Raw genomic sequence first — 22,555 nt, 5'->3', positions numbered from 1 at the left:
CCGCGCTGGGACGTAGGGCAGATGCACACAGGAACTCCGGCTGTGCCCCTCCTGCCCGCCCAGCACCCGGCTCCTGCCTGGGGTCTCACTGCTTTGCCCACTATAGGGGGACATGGGTGTCTGCCATGTGGGTCGAGTTTGCTGGTGTACGAGGGCTGGTGGCACCCGAACAGGGGAGCAGAGCTGTGCTGGAGCCCAGGCAGGGAGCACAGGCAGCTCTGGCTCAGCCAGGAGAGGAGAGGTGCCAGTGGGGTCTTGTGCATGGGCTGTGCTTGACCCCAGTGGTGTCCAACAGGCTCCTTCTGGGGAGGGACATGGCACTGGCTGCTTCTCTTGGCACCCATATTCTGGGCAGCCCCTGAGCACGGGGGACAGGCTCTGCAGGCATGGGCAGACAGTGTGTGAGTCTGCACAGGCTCTGCTTCTTCTGCCCCCTTTTGCCTGTTCCCAGAGCCACTTGTCTGGGTGGTGGCAGAGCCAATGAGCACCCATGGGTGGGAGGCTCAGCCAGAGATCTTGGCTCCTTCTGCACTGCAGATCTTCAACTCTTCCAGAGCAAGTCTGCTGTTAATTCCCTCCATCTCTCCACAGTATCAGCAGTCACCTCCAGGCTGGGCCACTGGCAGGCAGGCAGCAGCAGGCAGCTGGGAGGCTGTGAGGAGCTGGTGCCACATTTCCCTGCGTCCGTGCTCCTGACTCACCCAGAAGAAGGTGTGGCTGGGCTGCGGACTCCTGACTCCTGTCTCTTCTGCTCCGTCTGTTGCTGGTGGGCAAACCGGAGGCTTGGTGTGATGGGGTTGCTCTGAGACCTCGCCCCAGGAGCTTCAGGCCTGGATGTTGGTGCTGTTTCTCCCGGACAATGTGGCTGATACTCTGGAGAAGCCCTCTCTTCCCCCCTGTTCTCCAAGTGCCTGAGCTGGTGGCCAGCTGGGACCTGCGTCTCACCCTCTGGGTCCTGAGCTTTGCCTCGATGGTTGTGCAGATGGAGGGCCAGGTCTACTCGCCCACTGTCAACACGCACTATGGGAAGTTACGAGGGGTGCGCGTGCCATTGCCCAGTGAGATCCTGGGGCCCGTGGACCAGTACCTGGGGGTTCCTTATGCCGCTCCCCCCATCGGGGAGAAGAGATTCATGCCCCCCGAGCCACCACCGTCCTGGTCGGGCATCAGGAACGCTACCCACTTCTCACCAGTCTGCCCCCAGAACATCCACAACGCCGTTCCCGAGATCATGCTGCCCATCTGGTTTACCTCCAATTTGGATATCGTGGCCACGTACATCCAGGACCCCAACGAGGACTGTCTGTACCTCAACATCTACATCCCCACGGAGGATGGTGAGTCCCCTCTGGGGTGACCGCAGGAGAGCGAGGGTGGGGTCACTCCACCCCTCCCGAGCAGTGGTTGGTCTCACCTGGGTGTTGTGTTTGAAGCATGTGGTTGTGGACCCTGCAGCATGCTGTCTGTTTGTAGAAAGCTTTCTCTGGCCACGCAGCTTGCCCTCTTGCCCTCAGCTGCCATCTCTGTCTCGCGTGCTCCTGCTCCTCCACGCCTCCTGGTCCCACCCCTCCACCTCCATGGCATCGTCACGGGTTCCTCTCTTGTATTGCTAAATCTGAATCCGACTCTCTGACCGCAGATCCACAGAGTGACAAGCTGATTTGTGCTCCCCACAGGCGCCGAGTGCCAGGTTCTGTCTTGAGTTGGTTCGAGTTCGTCCTTCCTCCCTGCTTCCCACCCTCCCCAGGTCCATGCGCTAGTTGTGGGCGTGGGCTGCGGCTGGGAGGAACACTCTCTGCCTCTCCCTGGGAAGATGCTCCGGCAAGAAAGGGTCCACAGAGGCCTTTTCTGGGCCCTGGTACGGATGGGTGGTTGGGATGCACTGGCAGACACATCGCTTGGCTGCTCCTCCGCGCGCCGGTGGGACAGCGGCAGAGCGATGAGCCTGGGGTGCCGGGGACACACGGGGGCATGGTCCTGTTGGGGTGAGGCTGAGTGGCGCTGGGCGCCTCCTTGTCTAACCTTTTCCTTTGTAGGGGATCCCACCTGAACTGTAAGTAGAGGGCAGAGGAGGCAGCGCCTGCCCGCACACTCGCCCCAGCCTCACCGCAACGGGAGCCCCCAGGGATTCTCAGCGGGCCGAAGGGACCCGCAGCCGGTCTGCTGCACACAGAGCAGCCTGGCGGGCCGGTGGCTTCTCCCAGGCTGGCTGGGTCCACCCCTCGGTCTCTGGGGCCCATGGAATGCATCATGCCTTCCTTCCCGCCCAGCACGGCTGGCCCAGAGTTTTCCTCCCATGGCGACGCTCCCTCCCCACTTCCCGCGGTCCCGGGGGCGGTGGGAGGGTAGCAGCGTGGTTGTGATTGCATGCCCACTCCCCTCAGTGGAGCCTCCTGTTATTTTGTAGTCTTTTATTCATTTTACAGTAAAACGGATTTCCAAGGAATGCACCCGAAAGCCCAACAAGAAAATATGTAGGAAAGGAGGTATGTAGCAAGCCGACCGGCAGAGAGGCACAGAGAGGAAAGAGAGAGAGAGTGAGAGAGTGAGAGGGTGCCTGGCTGGGCCCCAGCCTGCAGCACTCCTCCAGCACCTCTCTGTGCTGCCACCTGGACTGTGGACCCTCCAAGCAGCCCACCCTGCCACCCCCTGCTTCCCACTGGGAAGAGCCCCACAGATGCTCTGGCCAGCTGGGAGCATAGGCCTGGAGTCTGGTCATGAGGATGCTCATGTTGCTCCAGGCCTTTCAGAACAGCCTCTCTCGGGCTGAGCCTGCACTCCCACCTTAATCCCACTGGCACTGACAGCTTCCCAGTCTCTGGCCACGAGGGGCAGCCTCTGAGGGCATGTAGCACTTAATGCATCCATCCCTTAGGTTGGGTTACCCCACTGGGAGTGTACAGACCTGCTCAGGGAAGGACCTGTGTGATGGGGGACTGCAGTCCATCCTGGGCTGAGCTTTTCCCTCATTGCATCCCTGATCGTTTTGCATCCAGAGCTCCTTGGTGAAAAGCCTCTCCTGGCTGTGTAAATGCTGCAGATTCTGCCCTGAGCCTTGTGCCTGCCAAGGCTACTCCCCACTGCTCACACCCCCATGCCAGTGCCAGTCCTGCCAGTAAGGATTTGGTCTCCAGCCCATGGCACAGCAGCTTCCCTGAACCCTAGCTGCCTCACGGGCAGCCAAGCACCTCCAGTTCAGACACATCTCTGCTTTGCCTTGTCTCCCCTGACCTTCCCCCATTGCCCCTAAACAATCCTGTATTCCCAACCGGTGACATGCACAAGGGAGTAGAGATGTACAAATGGCAGCTGGCTCGGCCCCGTGTCAGACACAATGCCTCACCCATCCCTCCACACAGCCCCCTTGCAGGCAGGGAGAGCTGGCTGCTCTGTGCATCCCAAAGATGAACGTGTGGACGTTCAGGCAGCCAAGCTCTTCTGAAAGGCCCAGTACAGGGCAGCTGGCCTGCACAGGCTGCTGTCCTGGGCATCTTGCAGCAGCAGCAGCATCCCTGCATCCCAGCCTCTGTCTCCCTGCACCCCTGGGTTTGGCGGGGCCGGTGCAGCTGGGCTTGGAGGTTTGGGGAGCGCTTTCCTTCCAGCCGTTTCCCCTAGTTCTGTTGTTTGGTTTCTTTGCTTTGCTTTTCCTGTTGCTGTCCTGGCTATTCACACGCCATCTCTCTGGGTGCCAAGGCTGCCCCTGAAAGGGCTGGCACATTAGGGAGTCTCTGCACGCTGCCTCCGGAGCCGGCTGTGCCAGTGATCACCAGCCACTTCAAAGCACTTCCTCTCCCGGCCCTCCCACCGGCTGCCAGGGCTGGCAGACCCCCACCACCCCCACCCTACAGCCAGGGCAGGGGGAGCAGGCTCCAGGTTACTGCACAGAGAAGGGGATGATGACATAAGGTGTGACAAAACACCTCGGGTGTGCTCATGTCCTGGGTTTTCCTCCCTGCTGGCTCTGCTCACGGGCAGGGTTTCCTTGCAGCCCATCTGTGGTTGCCTCTGGTCACTTCCCCAGTGAGAGACATTCCCTTTGCCCCCACTGGGTTCTGTTGACTCATGGAGCAGCAGATCCCCAGTGCCAACTATTTGGACATCCAGGTGTGGCATACTGAGAATTAAAGCACCCCGACACTGGCACTTCCCTGCAGCTCTGGCCAGGCTCTGGTAGCTGTTGGCTTGAATTAATTGAGTCACTTGTGATGAAATGCAGAAGCTCCCACACTCCTCATTGTGTATCCTAGGTTAGTAATGATTGGGGAAAGGGTAATTTACCTGCAGTGCTGATTTCCTCAGGTTGAACGTTTGAACATTGACTCATTCTGGAATAATCATGATTACTATTTCTAAGGCCACAGACGAGCAGTGATAAGCGCTCCTCTCACAGAACAGTATTTTGGTGGTTGAAAATGCCTCAGCTCCCACCTTACTGGAGTTCTCATGACTTCTGCCATCCCTAAGCTCAGTGTATTTCAGATCAGACAAAGGACTGAGAATTTATCAGTCATGCTTGTTTATCTCTGGGACAGAAAAACATCCCTGTTTCCTTGCCAATTGCCCACAGTAATTTCCTATATGGAAATTTTCTAAATGCCAGTCTCCTCCATACACACTGGCTCCTTCTCTGGTAGCAATACAGGGCAGCAGTGCTTTGAGAGCACCATGCATGGTGCCAGGGGAGCTGACAGCAATGAGGCTCATTTGAGGCTCAGATTTTGCTGCAAAAATAGTGCTGCCCACCCAAAGACCACGTACACACACGCACCCTGAGAGTACAGTACCTATGTGCAAAATGCAGCTCTACCCCATGCTTTGTGCTGCCAACACTTCCAGTCTGTTTTTGGCTGTGGTAGATGCTAAGATGATTTTTCCTTCCCTTCATCAGCAGCCTGGGCAAGCCTTGCTGCAGGGCGTGAGGAGGTGGATGTCATTTTTGGAGGGGAAAAAATGTGGTTGCCCTGCACTTAGCAGCTCTTCCTGGTTTTCATTAGCGAATGCCCAAATGTCTCTGGCTGGGGCTGTGAAGAGTCTGCGATATTGCAGAGACAAATGTGCAGCTCCAGCGTCTTCCTCTGCTGTGTGAGGATGGCTGGAGCTCCCAGCAGCTCCTGGGCTAAGGAAGCACTTTGGCAGCTCTGCGGGAAAAGCCTTGTGGCTTCTCCGCCGCTCTCCAAGAAGCTGACTTGTCCAAGTACCAGCTGAGGCTTCCCTACAGCTGCACAAATTCTGCAGTGCTCCCTTGCTGGAAGCTTCTTCCCAGCCCCCTGGAAGCCTGGTGCTTTGCAGAGCTGGCTGAGGGCAGACCACCGCCCCGGTGCTCCGCTTCCACTCCAGGGAGCAATTTGCAAAGGTGAGGGTAGGTGTTTGTGCTGCCAGAGGCAGCAGAGCGTGAGAAGATGCAGTGCTTTTAGAGTCCGCTCAGGGATGGAGATAACCCCTCTGCATCATTCCAGGGAGGGGCAGGCCAGCACCAAGGTGTGCTGCAGTCCTGGAGCAAGGGCTGATGGCTGGAAGGGCCCTCGGACAGAGGTCCCAGCTGAGCTGTCCCTGCCTCTGGGGTTGTGCAGCAGCAGGGTCAACAGCTGCACCGTTCTTGGTCCTGGTCCTTGTCACTCCCAGAGGAGCAGCTGAGATGTTGTGGACAGCAGCAAATGTACCTTTAGGTGCATGCAGCTATCAGAGGCTCCTGCTCCCTGCAGCATTGTGGCTGCTTTGCCACAGGTGCCCCAGGGAGCTCGCACTGAGGAGAGGGTGCTGGAGCTGTCTGTGGGTGCCCTGAACAGACATTTGGATCTGGAAAGGTGTCACCTCAGGCTCCTACTCTTCTCTTGTCCACACAATGCTGAGAATTAAGGCTCCTATGAAGGACTGAGGCTCCTTACCCTGCTTTATCTGTTTGTACTGGTGTCAGTGCTGTTGGTATGGTTTATTTAACATGGCATAAATCTAACATGGATGCCCGTGTTTCAGGCAAAGTGATTTTTTTTTTCTTAACTAAACTTGAACTTAAATATTCCTAGAGCCTTCAGATAATAGTGTGTGTATCCTTCATATTGGCCTGAACGATGTCACTTTGCAGTCAGCTTAAAGTGAAGTGGCACAACAGGCATTCACCTGGGTTAGTGGAGGGTGTTTTTGATGGTAAGGAGAATAAGAGCCATGAGCACTTGTAGTTTTTCCAGCTGTGAATCCACAGGCTTAAACCCATCCCCATGACAGTGGGTGCTGCAGGGCTCTGTGTGGTGGCCTTTTTTAGAGCAGGGGAAGATCTCCTGGGTGTCCCTGAACATGACAGTAGCCAGTGGAAAGTGGGACTGGGTAAGGGAAGTGAAGCTGTGATTGCTCTCAAGAGCTGTGGGGCTTTGGTGGGTTGTGCTGGAGGTGAACATTGCAGCAAGAGGCAGAAAGCCCACTTGGTCACAACAGTCTGTGTTGGCCATAACCACCCTGGCACCTTCCTGCTGATGGGTGAGGCTTGTGCTTTGCATCTACCACACACACATGCCACTGCTGTTCCCTTTCTCCCTGACCTGCATCACTGCACTCCTGCTTTGCTCAGCTTCCCAAGTGCTACTTTCTGCCATCTCTTCAGTGGTGCCTGAAGCTCAGGTTGCTGGAGGCTTGTCCTTGGCATCCATAAACTCTGCAGCAGCAGTCTCCAGCTGGATCCTTCCCTGCTCAGCCAGGACAGTTGCTCAGGCCACAGAGATGTTGTCCACTGCCCTCTTTTACAACCTGACAAGTCCTCATAGCTGATTCCTCCATCCTCATCTGCCCAGAGTATTTTGTCCCCTGAAGGAGACCAGGCTGGAGGGCTGCAGCCTGGCCAGACCCAGGGCTTTAACAGCACCAGGGCCTTTGGCAGTGGAAAACGATCTCCAGCTGCTTGTGGTCAGCTTCTCAACTCTGAAGCACGGTGTGCATCAAGGCTCCCTGGCTCTGGTCTTCATTAGAGAGAAATCCCTCTCCATTAAAAGTACCAAGAGGTTGGTGCATTGCACTAGTTAGCAAATATTGCCTGAGTACTTCGTCATTTAAGTGCTTTCTGCACTTGCAGCTCTTCCTAAGACACAGTAGGTCAAGCTTGCAGCCTCCTGCAAAGAGGCTGTGGATGCACAGCCCAGCCAAGTGTGTGGCTGGGGGTGGGCTGGGGAGGCAGTGAGGGAAGGCAGCAGGAATGGGGAGATGCTGGGGCAAGAGATGACAGGGATGGGTTGGTGCTGGGTGAAAAAAGGAGAATGATGTGAGATGCTCAGAGGATGGCTGGGTGGTGAAGCAAGAGGCGAAGGGGTGGGGCTGGAGCACGGTGGGGATAGGTCGGGAGGTAAAACTTGCCTTGGAGAAAATCAGAACAGCACAGGAGACAGCTGATCCATCCCTTGGCAGGAGCAGCTCTACCTCACCTCTTTCTGGCAGTGTGTCCCACCTGGTCTTAAACACCTCCCCAGGCTGCCTCTTCGCCTCTTCGAGTGCTTCTGTCCTTTCTGCCATAAAGGTTTTCTTCTCATCCTGCCTCCTGTAGCCCCAGGGCTGCCTGAGAGGGACTTGCTCTTCCACCTCACCACCTCACAGTAGTCTTTCAATGTGTTGGGATGTTGCTGGAGCTCCCGTCATGCCTCTGCTCCCAGGATTCATTCGACCCAGCCTTCTGCAAACTTTTCATGCCCTGCTGGATTTTTTGAGGTGTCTGGTTACTGCTCTTCCAGACTTTCTTCAGCAGGTCATGGCTGCTTAAGGCCTTCTACAAGCCTCTCCCCCTGATGGAGCTGCCTCACAGCCATTTCAGATCTCTTCCTCCCCCATCACAGATTCCTTTTAAATTCAAATTCTGTTCCATTCATGCTGCCATCTCTTATCCACATCCTGTGTCACCTGCAGAATGCCACTCCCAGACTGACAGTGAGCACGGCTCCCCAGTTTTGTCTTTCTGACCAGTTTTGTGCATTTAGTCCTGTAGTTCCATGCAGCCACAGGCTTGCCCCTTGCTCGTGGGAGCTTTTCTGGGGGCTGTGAAAGCCCTTTCTGTGGCATTGGGGCCTGTTGGTGGGGACAGCAGGACCCTGGGATCAGCCACGTGTCAGAGCCCCTTGTCTCAGGGGAAAGCCACTGGGCAGTGTAAGCACTGTGTGGATAAATCCTGCCTGGGGATTTATCCTGGAGTCACCATCACCCAGGGAAGTTTTGGGTTTTTTTCTGGCATTAGGGAGCAGAGAACTTGCAGACATTAGTCTGCAGTTCTAAGGGGATGAGAACACCCAGCCTCTTCCTGAAATTCAGAGCTCCAGAGCACTGGGATGGCACCACTTGCCTTTGTGTCCACATCGGCATGCAGTTCTTTGCAGGAGTGGGGTTTTGGCACAGGTTTTTCAGCACCCCTGCTCCCTGCCAGCCCACAGGCCATCTCTCCTGGCTCCTGCTGGCTGCAGTTTGGGCAGTGCCAGGCTCACTGCAAGCCATCCACAGCAGCATTCCATCCACAGTGCCCAGCTGGGGCTGCTGGGCTGGCCCATGCCCCAGCACTGCACGTTGGTGAAGGGACACAGAACAACTCTGTAAGGCATTCAGGATGTTACAGAACTAATATGTTTAGGATTCTGCCTTGGTAAGGTTGAGCTGATTGGTGCCTTTGAAATCCTCAGTGAAACATGGAACTGGTCTTGTATGGAGGGAGTTGGTGCAGGATGGAGCCTGGCAGCTCAGGGGAGCACCTGTCATAAGGCACCCCTTTGTGCTGTGGTGGTCTCATGCAGTGGTACCAGTGGATTGTGGCCAGGCACAAGAAGGAGCCACACAGCATGTGCAGGTGATGGGCAGGGCCCTGCCTGCGGTCAGTGGCCATGCAGGGCCACCCTTGGTGTGAGCTCTGCAGAGGACAGTTGTCCCCAGGGCCAGCAGAGCTGGGAGCAGGGCTCCTGTTCACACCTGGGTGCTAGGAGAGAGGGCCTTGCCTGGAGCTGAGGGTGCATGCCCAGGTGGAGACCAGGCTGGGATGCAGGAGGATCGGCAAGTGCTTTGAGAGACTCATCCATCACCAGCGCTGATGCTACCACAGCCCCACTCACGTCTTCCCTGCCACCCCAGCCCTCCCCAGGGAGGATCTGGGAAGGGGCTCAGGTGAAGCTGCATCCTGGCACACTCCTGGGGCAGTCCTGCCCATGCCCTACACTGCCCTGGCTCTGGGAGAGGTGCAGTGTGAGTAGCCAGCAGTGCTGCGGGGCACAGGCGTGGCCCCACTGTCTCTGCTATCATGCTATTTTTGAATTCTCTTTTTTTTGTGTGTGTGTGTGTTCTTTTTCTTTCTTCCTTTCTTTTTTATTTGGTTTGTTTTTATTTCCTTTCGTTTTCCTTTTTGTTCTGTCTCCTCATGTTTGGTCCCTAGGAGCCAGCGCTAAGAAACAGGGCGAGGACTTAGCGGATAATGACGGTGATGAAGATGAAGGTATTTGTGTGTTCGAGGCTGCCACTGCATGACACGCAAAGCAAAGCAAAGCAAAGCAAAGCAGCTCCGTTTGCCCGCCATCCGCTGCCACCCCCAGGGAGCCCTGTGTGTGTCTGTCTGCCGTGCCAGGCACTGCGCGGGGTGGGGGGCAGGCTGGCCGGCTGTGCAGGGCACCCAGGACCTTCCCCTCTTCCTGATGTTGGGGGGGAAAGCTCGTGGGGTGTGGGTTTTTTTTTTTCTGCTTTAGGAGAAGTTGGCTCCTTGCTCAGTTGGAGCGAGGGCAGGGAGGAAGCATGGCAGCTTGGGAGGAGAGAAGCCCTCGGGCACCTGGGCCCATTTCACCCTGAGCCCGGTCACATCCCACCTCCAGCCTCATCCCTCCAGAGTCAGTGACCTCCCCATCCACCCTTGCCTGGCCCTGCTGTGGCTGTGGCAGCAGCCTGAACACTTGGCAGCCAAAGGGCATCTGGCCATGCACAGGAGACGCGGGGTGCACTTGTTCACTTCTTCCTCACCCACTGGAAGTGAGGTCTTGCTTACAAGCACCAGCCAAGACAGATCAAGTAGCCTTTCAAGCAGATGTGATTCTAGATGTATGCCAGGACTAAGCAAGCTGCAGAATGGGCTGTTTTTAGTAGAACAGGGTGGTTTGTCTGCAGGTTATGGTGTCGGCGTGTTTGGCTGCAAAGATGTGATGAGCAGGTAGGAGGAAGGGTTGGCCAGGGTGCAGCCCTAATGTGCTGAGGACAGTAAAGCCTCATGGGGTGCAGAAGGCCCAGGGCAGCTCGAACAAGTCCTGGCAGGTGGCATTTAAGATCTGAGAAATAAATGAAAAACTTTTTCCTTGGCAGTACTAAAACCCTGTTGTTTACTCCAGCTAACCTGTGCCTCATATGATCTCTTGTACCAGGGTGTAAACTGGCATTCAGCCTGAGTGACTCGACTGTGCTAAATCCACGCACACCAAAATGTGCTGCAGCAGTTCAGAGCTGTTTATATCCTGGTACATCTCTGTACATTCTGCTGTGAGGAGGGCCCTTTGTGTGTCAGGGAGCAGGTGCAGGATGAAGGAGAAGACATGGGCACAGGCACTAATGTTCCTGCCCCTCATATTTCAGGTGATCCTGAAAAATAAATTGTCCTGATGTAGCTCTGCCTCACAGGCAATGTCTGTCCTGGAGGAGCTGCAAGCACTTTTTGCTCCCCTGGTCTGTGCATTTGTCTGGCTACATTCTGGCAATAGGAAAAGAGCCAGCACAAGTTTTGGGTTTGGCATAGCCTCGTTCTCCTGGAGGAAAGAGGTTTTTCTGTATGGGATGCCACCTTTAGCCATGCTGTGGGCCACAGCTGGAGGTGAGAATGGCCAGAGATACCCATCAGCTTGGCCTGCAGCCCCCTGCAATGGGCAAGCCACGGGGAAGAGTGGACATGGCCAGGGGTTAGGTGGGAGTGAGGGAGCACGAACAGCCCAGCCAGGCACTGGTGTTGGTGTAGCTGTGCCCCAAGAGTCCCCATCCTGGTGGGACACTGTGCTGCACTGCTGAGGCAGGGAGTAGCAGCTGCCTGGGGCAGCTGAGGCCAAGCAGGCACTGCCAGCCCACCCCAGCAAGGTGCTGGGCGTGAGTGAGCACAAGGGAGGACAAAGTCCATCGGTGCTGGGTCACCAGCCCAGGACAGGACTGGGCAGTGCAGGCATGTGGGACCTGGTGATGTCTCCATGGCGGGTGCTGCTGCCTCGTCTGTGTGACACAGGCAGGATGCACCAGGAGCCCAAGCACAGATGTTATTCACTTGTTATTCCCATGGCTCTGTGAGGGGTCACCAGCCAGTGGGGCAGTTAGGGGCAGGATGTCCCCTGGACAGGAGAAGTTGAGAGAGGGAGCATGGCTGCTCCCTGTGCTCTAGGCTCCCACAGTCCTTCCTCCCCGGTCCACAGGGTCCCATTCCTCATCCTCACTCCATGCCTCATGCTCTGTCCTCGTCCAGACGCAGTGCTCACCTCCCTGACACGCACACGTGCATACACTGTCTGCCTCATCACCATGTCTGTGTCTGGGCACTGGGGTGCCGTGGGTTTACATCCAGACAGGCAGGTCTCTGCCTTCCCAGGGGAATGGGGAGTGGGAGAGTAAAGACATTGGAGCACACATCAGTGCCCCCCCACCGCCTTCTAGGTCCTGCACACCCCCATCCCTGCCCCCCTCCGCAATGCCAGCTTCCAGGACTCACGGAGTGCTTGGGTCCAGCCAAAGACAGGACATGGGGCTGCATCCTGGGGCTGGACTCTGCAGCTCCCACCCACGGCACACCTGATCTGGCTCCCACACAACGCCAGAGCCCAGCTCTGGGGAAGAGCAGTGGGGTCCAGCCAAGTGTCCCTCCCTCACATGCTCAGACCCCTGAGGGGACAGCAGTGTGGGGACAGTGCAGCAACAGCCACCTCCCAGAGAGGGGCTGGCAGGGTTGGTTCCGCAGTGTTTGGCTTTGGGGGTCCATGCTGTGGCCCCCAGGAGAGCTCTGCCTTTGGCTCCTAAGCCCCCTCCCTGGTCCTGGCAGCTAGCATTGCCCTTGTACTTGGTCTGCCTGTCGGGCAGGGTGCTGTGGCCATCGGTGCTGTCCTGTGTTTAACCACCTCTCCTTCCAGACATCCGGGACAGCGGAGCCAAGCCGGTGATGGTGTACATCCACGGTGGCTCGTACATGGAGGGCACGGGGAACATGATAGACGGCAGCATCCTGGCCAGCTACGGGAACGTGATTGTCATCACCCTCAACTACCGCGTTGGAGTGCTGGGTACGAGCTGCCTGGCGTGGGCAGAGCCGTCAGTGCCGTCACAGTGGGACAGCCCTTGTGTGTGACGGGGCTCAGAGCAGCCGGGAAGGGGCTGGAGAGGGGTGTTAGAGTCCGGAGGGATGCTCTGTGAGCACTGTCCCTGCCTTCTGTCCTGGCAGCCCAGCCAGTGCCACGTGGCAGAGCCCCCAGCACACGGTCACAGCCTAGTCTGGGTCCTGGCACCAGCCCCCCCCCGGCTCATTTACACAAACTGGCTCAACTGAAAGCAAATATTGGTTTGTGGTTCAATGAATAATAAATGTGTTTACCCAGCATCTCCTCCTGAGAGGGCTCAGAGCGGTGAGGTGCCAGCGGGTGCTGCCTGGCTGTCCTGGGGACCTGGCAGCTCTCCATCCCTGGACACGGGCAGCCTCCAAGCCAGTTGCACTGCTGGGACCCCCTCAACAATCCATCGTGATGTGGCTGTCTGCAGTGGAGACCACAGAAGGGTGTCAGGTGCCACGCAGAGGAGGGTGGCAGTCCTGTTTCCAAAAGCAGTGGTGACTTAGAGAGGCAAAATGAGGACAGAGGGTCAAAAGGCGACGCAGTCCCCTGCCTGAAGCAGCAGAAGGCCCCAGGGGTTGAGACACAGGAGGCTTGTGTGGAACACCACTGCTGCTTCCCTTAGCAGCATGAGAACAAGGGGTGTAGGGGTTTGGGGAAAGCTCCTTTCCAGCCAAGCTGCTGGCTCTTTTCCTGGCCATCCAGCCTAGCATGGTGCTCTCCCTTGGCAGCTGGGCTCCTGCCTGGTACCTGGGGCAGCACATCTCTCTAATGGCCTCCAGAGCCCATAGTTTCTGGTGGAAGATGCTAGTTAACCTATTCAAAACTTTTAAATGGTAAAAGTCTGGCCTTTAAGAGGGATAGGTGCAAAGTTAAGACACATGAGTCACAATGAGACATTAGACTTAGGTGGTACCTTCATCATTTCCTTCGAAGTGGTGCACCACACCCAGCCAGACCACCTCCAAGCGCCAGCACAGCCCTGGGGCCGCTCCCTGTGTGCTGGGGTTACCTGCCTGGATTGTACCTCAGGCCCATGGTTTTCGCTTCCTGCTTAAAGTCGAAGCAAACGAAAGAGTGATAACTTATCTTGGGTGTTTCCTGTGCTATTGAAAACATTTCTCACCTTCTTCCTCAGTGAGAGCCTTTGTGTTTTAAGCTGCAGTCGGTTCCTCTCTGCCCAGCCCACCTCTTTACATTTATAGAGCCTCCCCCAGTCCACACTAGTCCATGGAAAGCATTGGCTGAGCACACACTCGCCCTGCCTGCAGCCACCGATGCTTTCTCAGCTTTCCTTGGAGCTTGAGTGAGATGTCTGGAGCTGTTCTAACACAGGTGGTGATATGGGTCAGATAGAGCTTTGTGCACTTTACTCTGTCACTGCACTGATTGTTATTGGCCAAAGAGGCCAAAGAGGTCTGCAGCTGCTCTCTCAGCCTTTCACCCCTCTGCGCTGTGCAGAGAGTGGCTGGAGCTCAATGGTGTCCCTGCTCCAGCTTAGAACTCACAAAACTCTTGGTAGCGTGGTCTCACGGTGGGATGGGGTCTCACGGTGGGATAGGGTCCCACAGAAGCTGCCCTATGTCTGGGGAAGGGAGGTGGGAAATCAAGACTTTCCCTGTTTCCTCATCCCTAACCAGGCTCCCCTTGATCCTCAGGGTTCCTGAGCACGGGAGACCAGGCTGCCAAGGGCAATTACGGGCTGCTGGACCAGATCCAGGCGCTGCGCTGGGTCAGCGAGAACATCGCCTTCTTTGGGGGAGATCCCTTGCGGATCACAGTCTTCGGCTCCGGCATCGGTGCCTCCTGCGTCAGCCTGCTCACCCTCTCCCACCACTCGGAAGGTAGGTGTCAGCCGTGCCTGAGGCTGCTGCAGCTGAGAGCAAACTGATGCTAACATGGGGAGGGGAGCCCACCCGGGTCCTGACAAAGTCAGGGCTGCTTTCTAATCAGTCACCGGTGAGAGCCTGCACCAGGACTGGGAAGCAAAACCTTCTCTTCATGGGCAGAAAGAGGCCAGTGGCAGAGCATGTGGGAGCCAGGGATGGAGTGGGTGCTCCTTGTGAACAAAGCTGCAGCCCAGAGCCAGCACCTGGGCATGGGGAGAGGTGTGGACCCCTCCTGTGGTGAACTGCCCTGGTGTTCAGGTTTTCCAAGGTGTGGAGGTGGTGGAGGGCATCATGCAGGGCACTGGGAACAAGGATCTCAGTACTAGGAAAGATATTCATTCAAGATTTCATTCAAATGAAAGATACTCATATTGAAATAGAGGGGAAGACAGAGCAGCCCAGACCTCCCTCCTGAGCCTGGGGAGGGATGGAAGGCCCTATGCTGGGAGACTGGGAGAGCTGGAAGTGCTGTGCCTAGCAAAATACAGGTGGAAGTAATATGATTAATATCTGTAAATATAGCAGAGTGTTTACTCTAAATAAAGAAGGGAATTATTTATGCTGAAAGATTGCGTTGGAATAAGAGCAAATGCATGTAAACCACCTGCAAAGACATTTACATCAAGTACTGAGGGGGAAAAAAATAACTGTGAGACTAGAGGTGTTTTTTGATAAACCTCCTAAAGAAAATTATAGGAGTAAAGCCTGAACTGGATATGTTCCACAGGGGAGCAGCCTGCCAGGGATCTGCTCATGAGTGTTATATGAGGGTGCAGCCATCTTCCAGTGCTGTGTCCCCAAGTGTGATGCTGAGGAGAAAAGGACATGTGTAAGCAGTAGACACGGGCATGAGTCTGCCCTGCAGAAATTTGCACACAGCAAATTGCACTCGAAGCTGATGTGAAGAGCTGCTGCCCTGCTCAACAGCCTGGGAATCACAGGAACAGAGACCTCCAGAACCTCAACAGGGCTGATGGCTGATGATGGGGAGTCTTTTACAGGCTGAAAGCTGCTGCAGAAAGAAGAAGTGTTTTCTCTGCCCATATTGTGTGTGAGAGGCTGGGAAGGGAACACTGTGGTGTAATGCACTCTCAATGCTTCTGAGGGTGCTCCTTTCCATCATAGGAGTGCAGGAGTGTGTGCTTGGCTGCCCAGGTGGCCCCAGCCTCTTGCAGGGGTCCAGAATGGAGCAGCATGGAAGAGAGGCTGAGAGTGGATTGATGGGGCTGCTCCTTGTGACTTTTCAGCCATGAAAAATAGTCCTGCCTGTATATGCACTTCTCAGGTGATGCTACACTTAATACCACTAGGCCTTTCACCTGCATGATGTATCCTCTGGTGGCCCATCCAGCCCCAGTGCCTCTGGTGTCCTCACTGCTGGGCCAGGGGAGCTGCTGCTGGCTGTAAATGCTGTGAGGCAACAGGGGAGTGCTCAGTGCTTCAGCCAGTGTCTCATAAAGCCAAATGGCCGTAAAATGACCTCAAAAAACTCCCTGTGCCAGAGCACCCATATCCCCAGGGATGGGTAGCTGGCTCTGGAACACAGCGTGGGAGCTGTGCTAAGTTGCAGCCTGCAGAACAGGTGGGTTTGTTTTTACTGCATCAAAATAAAACTTCCAGTGATCACAAGCCATTAATGAAGCTGCTGATTTGTGCCTGCTCTGCCAGGTGCTGCAAGGGGCAGACACAAGGCTTGTACAGCACATGTTGGGTCTGGCTGCTGGGGAAATCCACAGCTCCCTGCCAGCTTCAGGCCTTGTAGGGTCACTCTGATCCCTCATCAGTGACCAAAGTGCTGTTTTCCTCCCCAGCCAGCCATGCCAGGGCAGGAGGAGTCTTTGCCAGGCAAACTTTATCTGCTTCCTTTGCCCTTTCTCCATGGGGGCTTCTGCCCTTTGCTGCCAGCCCTCCAGATCTCAACTGGACAAGGCACCCAGCACTCTGCTTTGAGCAGGCCTTGCTCCAGACACCCTCAGAAGTGTTTCCAGTCTCAGCTACTGGGCAAATCAAAGAGGAAATCAGGAGCTGGCAGCAGCTGGTGGCAATCTGCAGCTCTAACCACGCTCTGGCAGAGCCCTGGCCCCACCACTTGATTCCACTATCCTGTGGCAGCCAGTCCTGCAGGAGGCAGGGTGTGTTTGGACCCTCACCTTAGAGGGGAACAGGAAGGAAAGGCAGAACTTCACCTTCTTGCCCAGACCTCAGCAGGCTGGAGAGGTCCAGTGTGGAGTGCAGGGTGCTGATGCCTCCCTGGGGTGCTTGTCAGGCTTCAGTCAGGTGCTGGCATGGAGAGGGAGGACATGAGTCTCACAGAGTCCTGGCTCCCTCTGGATCAGGATGTGACCATGCAGAGACATGGCAAAGGGGCTCCATCAGGGACATGACCAGCTACTGGTGACATCAGGTGCCCTGTACTTCCCCAGGCAGTGGTGGGCAGAGCCAGAGCCCAGCCTGGTGGGTCTGTCTGGGAAGTGATGCTGCTGGCAGGGCGCAATAGGTGCTGCTGGGACAGCATCTCCAGGGAGCCAGGAAACCCCATCCTGGCTCCTTGGCACGTGGATGATGGTGCAGAGCAAGCAAACCCATGGCCAGTCTCCAGCCTGTAGGCTGGGTATGGCTTTCTAGGGCACCAGGAGGTGACAAACAGAGCTTGTGACTTCTCTTTGTCCCAGTGCATGGGACTGTACGTCAGGTACTTGGCAGAGTGAGGGCTGTGCGTGCAGACAAGAGCTATCGACATGGTGGCTGGCAGCCAGGAGCCTCTGAACACTTCTGTTGCGGGAAGGTGCTGCTTTGCTTCTCTGCAGAGCGGCACAGCCTTGGTTGCACAGGGGTTCTCTGCATTTCAGGGTGCCAGGGGCAGCCCCATGGCCACCACACTGCTGTGCCAGCACCATTCAGGGATCACCTGGAACAGTCCCTCATGGCAAGCAAGTGCTGGGGTCTGGCAGGGGTGCAGGCAGCACTTGGGGTGCAGAGAGGGCTGATCAAAGAGCAGGGACCTCTGGGTGCACCCTGGACTGGCTGCCTTTCACGGCCCAGAGGCTCTGCTTCCTCACCACCCTTTGTATTCTGAGCACAAGCACCATTGACATGGGACTGGAGCGAAGCCACGCATTTCTCTGCCTGGGCCAGGGCCTTTGTGGCCTCGTTTTCCAGGGCGAAAGTCCACTCCCTCTGTGTTCCTGGTGGCAGAAAGGCCCTCTTTGTGCATCTGGCAGCATGCTCCTGCAGGGCTGGATTGGCACTGAGCAGCCCCAGCTGGGCAGGAAGCAGCAGGGAGGGGGTCGAGGGGGACTCTGACAAAGCAGTGGGGTGGGACACGGCAGGGTTAAGTGTCCCCAAGCAGGCATTAACCCTCCCACTGCTGCCAGCCCACAGCCTGGCTCTTCAGTGAAGCAGGTGCTGACCTTGGCTGCAGGATGGTGCTGAGCCAGGGCAGGATGTGCCTCTCGGGGGCTCAGGTAACACATCCCTGGGGTGGCTGGGGTAGCACAGGCTGCTTGGCAAGGCCAGGCTGTAATGCAACCAGGGCCCCTCTTCTCCCCACACCAGGACAGGGATGCTGGGTCATCCCCTGCAGTGGGATCCTCAGCGAGCACAGCAGCCCTTGGGTGCTTCCAGGAGCACCCACTTGCATTCCCAGCTGTCATCCTGCCATCCCCACAGCAGCCCCGAGCTGAGCCCTGTGTGAGCCCAGCTCAGCAGGCAGCACAGCTCAGGGACAAGGCCAGGTGTGGGCTGGAGTGCTGGGTCCCTGCAGGGGTACAAGAGCATCAATGCCTTCTCCGTGCTGCATCCTGCACTGCAGCACTGGGATACTGGAACCCTGCTGAGAGCTTCCTCCTCTCCTTGCCTGTGTTGCAGGTCTCTTCCAGAGAGCCATCATCCAGAGCGGCTCCGCGCTCTCCAGCTGGGCAGTGAACTACCAGCCTGTGAAGTACACCAGCATGCTGGCTGACAAGGTGGGCTGCAATGTGCTGGACACCGTGGACATGGTGGACTGCCTGCGGCAGAAGAGTGCCAAGGAGCTGGTAGAGCAAGACATCCAGCCAGCTCGTTACCACGTGGCCTTCGGGCCAGTCATTGACGGGGATGTGATCCCGGATGACCCAGAGATCCTGATGGAGCAGGGCGAGTTCCTCAACTATGATATCATGCTGGGGGTCAACCAGGGTGAAGGGCTGAAGTTTGTGGAGGGCGTGGTGGACCCTGAGGATGGTGTCTCAGGCAGTGACTTTGACTACTCAGTCTCCAACTTTGTAGACAACCTGTATGGCTACCCTGAGGGCAAGGACACCTTGAGAGAGACCATCAAGTTCATGTACACGGACTGGGCCGACAGGGACAACCCTGAGACACGTCGCAAAACTCTGGTGGCCCTCTTCACTGACCACCAGTGGGTAGAACCATCCGTGGTGACAGCTGACCTGCATGCCCGCTACGGCTCCCCCACCTACTTCTACGCCTTCTACCACCACTGCCAGAGCCTGATGAAGCCTGCATGGTCCGATGCAGCCCACGGGGATGAGGTGCCTTACGTGTTTGGGATCCCCATGATTGGCCCCACAGACCTCTTTCCCTGCAACTTCTCCAAGAACGACGTCATGCTCAGCGCTGTAGTGATGACCTACTGGACCAACTTTGCCAAGACAGGGTGAGTGGGGATGGGTGCTGTGCCCTGGGGGTCTGCACCCGCTGGGGCTGTGCTGTGGTGGGGGGTTATCATGCCTGGTGTGGGGCAGTGAGCTCCCTGTGTCCAGAGGTCCCCGTGTGCTGCACCTTCACTGGGGCCATGGCAACAACCACAAAGTGAGAAGCTTAGATCATGGCCAGGTGCTAGGACAGGACCCAGCCAAGCCACAGGGGTGGGGGAGGCTTTTTGGCCCTGGTTATCATGGGTGAGACTTAATCTAGGGTTGGGTGCTGCATTCAAGACCCTTTGCCAGCCCACCCTGTGCCACCACTTGCAAAGGTCCCCTCAGTGTCTGTCTCTGCATCCAGCTCTCCCTCTTTGCATCTTTGGCTTTTCCCAGTGCTAGTTCTGTTCTACCTGTGTTTCACAGGGACCCCAACAAGCCTGTCCCCCAGGACACCAAGTTCATCCACACCAAGGCCAACCGGTTTGAGGAGGTGGCCTGGTCCAAGTACAACCCCCGTGACCAGCTGTACCTGCACATTGGGCTGAAGCCACGGGTACGCGACCACTACCGGGCCACCAAGGTGGCTTTCTGGAAGCACCTGGTTCCCCACCTGTACAACCTGCACGATATGTTCCACTACACCTCCACCACCACCAAAGTGCCACCACCCGACACCACACAGAACTCCCACATCACCCGCCGGCCCAACAGCAAGATCTGGACCACCAAGCGCCCCGCCATCTCGCCCGCCTACAACAGCGAGAACAGCAAGGAGAAGTGGAGCCCAGAGCAAGAGGCAGGCACGCTGCTCGAGAGCCCCCGCGACTACTCCACCGAACTGAGCGTCACCATTGCCGTGGGCGCCTCCCTCCTCTTCCTCAATGTGCTGGCCTTCGCCGCCCTCTACTACCGCAAGGACAAGCGTCGGCAGGACACGCACCGGCAGCCCAGCCCGCAGCGCGGCGCCTCCAACGACATCGCCCACGCGCCTGATGAGGAGATGCCCTCCTTGCAGGTGAGCCAGGGGCACCACGAGTGCGAAGCCGTTCCATCCCACGACACCCTGCGCCTGGCTGCTCTGCCCGACTACACCCTCACCTTGCGCCGCTCTCCGGATGACATCCCGCTTATGACCCCCAACACCATCACCATGATCCCCAACTCGCTGGTGGGGCTGCAGACCCTGCACCCCTACAACACCTTCACCGCCGGCTTCAACAGCACGGGGCTTCCGCACTCACACTCCACCACCAGGGTATAGCTGCCCGCCGCCGGCGCACACGCATGCACGCACGCACACACACGCAGCAGACACTGGCAGAGGGACCAGCGGCGCCCACGGAGCCCCCAGATGGAGGGGCGGCGCCCACGGATGGTGCAGCTCCCAGCCCAGAGACCTGTGGGGTCCCAGAGCGGCCCCAGCGCTTTCTTTTGTTCCTATCTAACTTTTGAGAAGTGCTTTGACTCTCCTGGCCTCAGGATCCCACGGGTTGCCCCGGGACGCCAGTGGGGTGCAGGAGGGACATGGTGTAACCCTGCACAACCCACCTATGCAGGTGGGCAGGGGTACCCCACTGTCAATGGCCACGGGGCTCCCAGTGCCATGGCTGTGCCTCCCAGTGGGGCGATCACATCCCCAGTGCTGAGCCCACCGAGCACCCTGGGACTGACGAGGAGCGGGGCTGGGCATCCCTCTCGGCCAGTGCCCAGACATCCCCAGGCATCTTGACAGCCCTGGAAAAGGCTCCTTCACTGTGCTGAGAAGTGGCCCCAGGCCATGGTGCTATAGGCAGAGGGAATGGGCAGGGTCCAGGGACCTGGCCTTGTGCTGGATGCGGGCACTGGGGCTGGTGCCGGGGCTCAGGGACCCTGGGAGCAGGGCCCTGGGCTGGAGACTTGGCACCTCTGCCCCTCTTTGCGCTGCAGAGAATCTCTTTTGTGTCAGTCATTTCTCTTTGCAGAGACGTTTTTTAAGCAGATCTTTAGTTCTTTACACACTAACGGAGTCGCCGCGTTTTGTCCTTTGTAAAGATTTTAAAACCAAGTGTTCTTGATATAAAATAAAAAGCCAGTTAGAAGCCAGCGTGTGCGCACGGTGCCGGCCCCCCATGGCGCCTGCCTGCCATGGGTGGGCACCAGGCAGGGCAGTGCCTCCTGCGCTGTGGGGCTGCGCTCTTTTGTATTTTTTGATATTTTCCCTCCTCTGTCACCCGTGCCCACGTATCTCAGCCAAAAAGCCTATCCAACGGCCTGCCTGCGAGCACCCCTGCCCCAGTCCCTCACTGCCACCACTGGCCATTGCCACCCACTGCCCTGCGTGGGCATCACCTGCTCCAAGCACTGTCTGTTCACTCTGGTGAACCCAGGATAGCCCCTCATGCTCCTCACCCCGCCTTGCTCCCCCAGGACCATTCCACATCCCTTCACCACTGCCCCAGGGCCATGCTGTGCCCTCCTTGCCCATGCTGTTGCCCGAGAGCAGAGCCAGTGGTTTGCAGCCTGCGGCAGGAGTGGGGTGACAGGAGCACGGCGAGCTGCTCACCAACGTCAACTCTGCTTCCTAGGTTGCTTCCACTGGGGCCTTTACCCCATCGTGGGGTGACCCCAGCTCTGGCATCCAGGATGTGCAGCTGGAACGGATGCCTGGGCAGGGACTCTGGGGGTGATGCAGCCTGTGTGGGGCTGGGGCATCTGCTGGGCTGTTGTGGCCACAGAACCACACATGGCTCTAGGCAAGCGGCTTTGGTGTGGTTGGGCATGGAGAAGGAGCTGCAGGGGATCCCACGTGGGGGTACCCCAGTCTCAGCCCCCCAAGGTGAATACTAGCATCTGAGGCATGGGGAGGCAGGAGAAAGGGACAGGTCCTTGTGGAGACACCATATCTTGTCCCTGTGCAAGACGGTCCGGCTGGCAGACGCTGCCCGTGCTGGCGGCCGTGACGCACCGGTGCCGGCTGGCCCTACTGTCTGGGGCCAGCGCATCGATGGCCCTGCTGGCCCCACTGCCTGGGGCCAGCACAACATCTGCCCTGCACCCCGCCCCAGCCCCCACCCCGCGCAGGGCTGAGGGTGAGGATGCTCGTTGGAGAATGTATTTATACCCTGTCACCCGCGCAGAGTAACAGATTCCAAATAAAACAGAAATGATATTTTTAATAGCAGTGTGTCTAGCCTCTTCTTGGAGCGTGCAGAGCCTGGGGACTGCCAGGCTGGGTGAGGTGCCTTGTGCTGGTGCTCATGTCCCTGGCACCCACCCCAGAGAGGCAGCAGGAGGACCCTGGTATCACCCCACCATGTCAAGGTGCTGGACCCCCAGTGCAGCACACGTGCCAGCTTCACCATACCATCCTGGACTGCCAACAGCAAGTGCCACAGTGGGGAGGTGTCCCCACATCCCCTCAGTCCTGCTGCCCGCAGAACTGGGGCCCCATGTGAGGATGCATCTGTCCCACAGCCCATTCCAAACTCCAAACTCCTTCCCCAGCCTTTCCCAGCTGAGCTCCCTTCCCCCTCCTTGCCAAACAGAAAAGCTGCTGGTTTCATTTCTTTTTAATATAATTTCAACTGGAGTTGCCATGGAAACCAGGAACGGAGTGGGGGGGCCGAATTGCCTCCAGGCAGCGTGCAGACACTGGAGCCAGGGCAGAGGCCCCGAGCCAGGGGAGCCAGGGCAGGCAGGGGGACAGGCTGTGCAGAAAGCTGAGTGTGGGGCTCTGCCCTTCTGCCCCGGACGACTTTTGCAGCTC

At 57.3% G+C, this 22,555-nt stretch overlaps 1 protein-coding gene across 2 annotated transcripts; it reads left to right on the top strand.

Annotated features, from left to right (window-relative positions):
• The first annotated feature begins 610 nt into the window (after positions 1-610).
• NLGN3 (neuroligin 3) lies at positions 611-21,965 on the top strand. 2 transcript variants are annotated; one of them, XM_066334015.1, is made up of 6 exons: positions 611-1,337; positions 9,383-9,442; positions 12,087-12,236; positions 13,937-14,122; positions 18,035-18,824; positions 19,234-21,965. In XM_066334015.1, the coding sequence occupies exons 1-6, from the start codon at positions 860-862 to the stop codon at positions 20,069-20,071; spliced, it is 2,502 nt and encodes an 833-aa protein (XP_066190112.1). In that variant the 5' UTR covers positions 611-859; the 3' UTR covers positions 20,072-21,965. The 2 variants fall into 2 exon arrangements, with proteins under 2 accessions (XP_066190112.1, XP_066190113.1); XM_066334016.1 differs by lacking the exon at positions 9,383-9,442 and having other exon boundaries at positions 612-1,337.
• Positions 21,966-22,555: the final 590 nt, after the last annotated feature.

Source organism: Sylvia atricapilla, chromosome 21, assembly GCF_009819655.1.
Source record: "Sylvia atricapilla isolate bSylAtr1 chromosome 21, bSylAtr1.pri, whole genome shotgun sequence".
Taxonomy (NCBI): domain Eukaryota; kingdom Metazoa; phylum Chordata; class Aves; order Passeriformes; family Sylviidae; genus Sylvia; species Sylvia atricapilla.
The sequence above is the reverse complement of the archived record's forward strand: the minus strand, read 5'-3'. Positions and strand labels throughout refer to the sequence as shown.

Excerpts from the sequence above, each read along its gene's own strand:
- NLGN3 (XM_066334015.1), top strand. The coding sequence starts at position 860 with ATGTGGCTGATACTCTGGAGAAGCCCTCTCTTCCCCCCTGTTCTCCAA. Across the intron at positions 1,338-9,382 it reads CTACATCCCCACGGAGGATG|GAGCCAGCGCTAAGAAACAG; the intron begins GTGAGTCCCCTC and ends TTTGGTCCCTAG. Across the intron at positions 18,825-19,233 it reads ACCAACTTTGCCAAGACAGG|GGACCCCAACAAGCCTGTCC; the intron begins GTGAGTGGGGAT and ends TGTGTTTCACAG.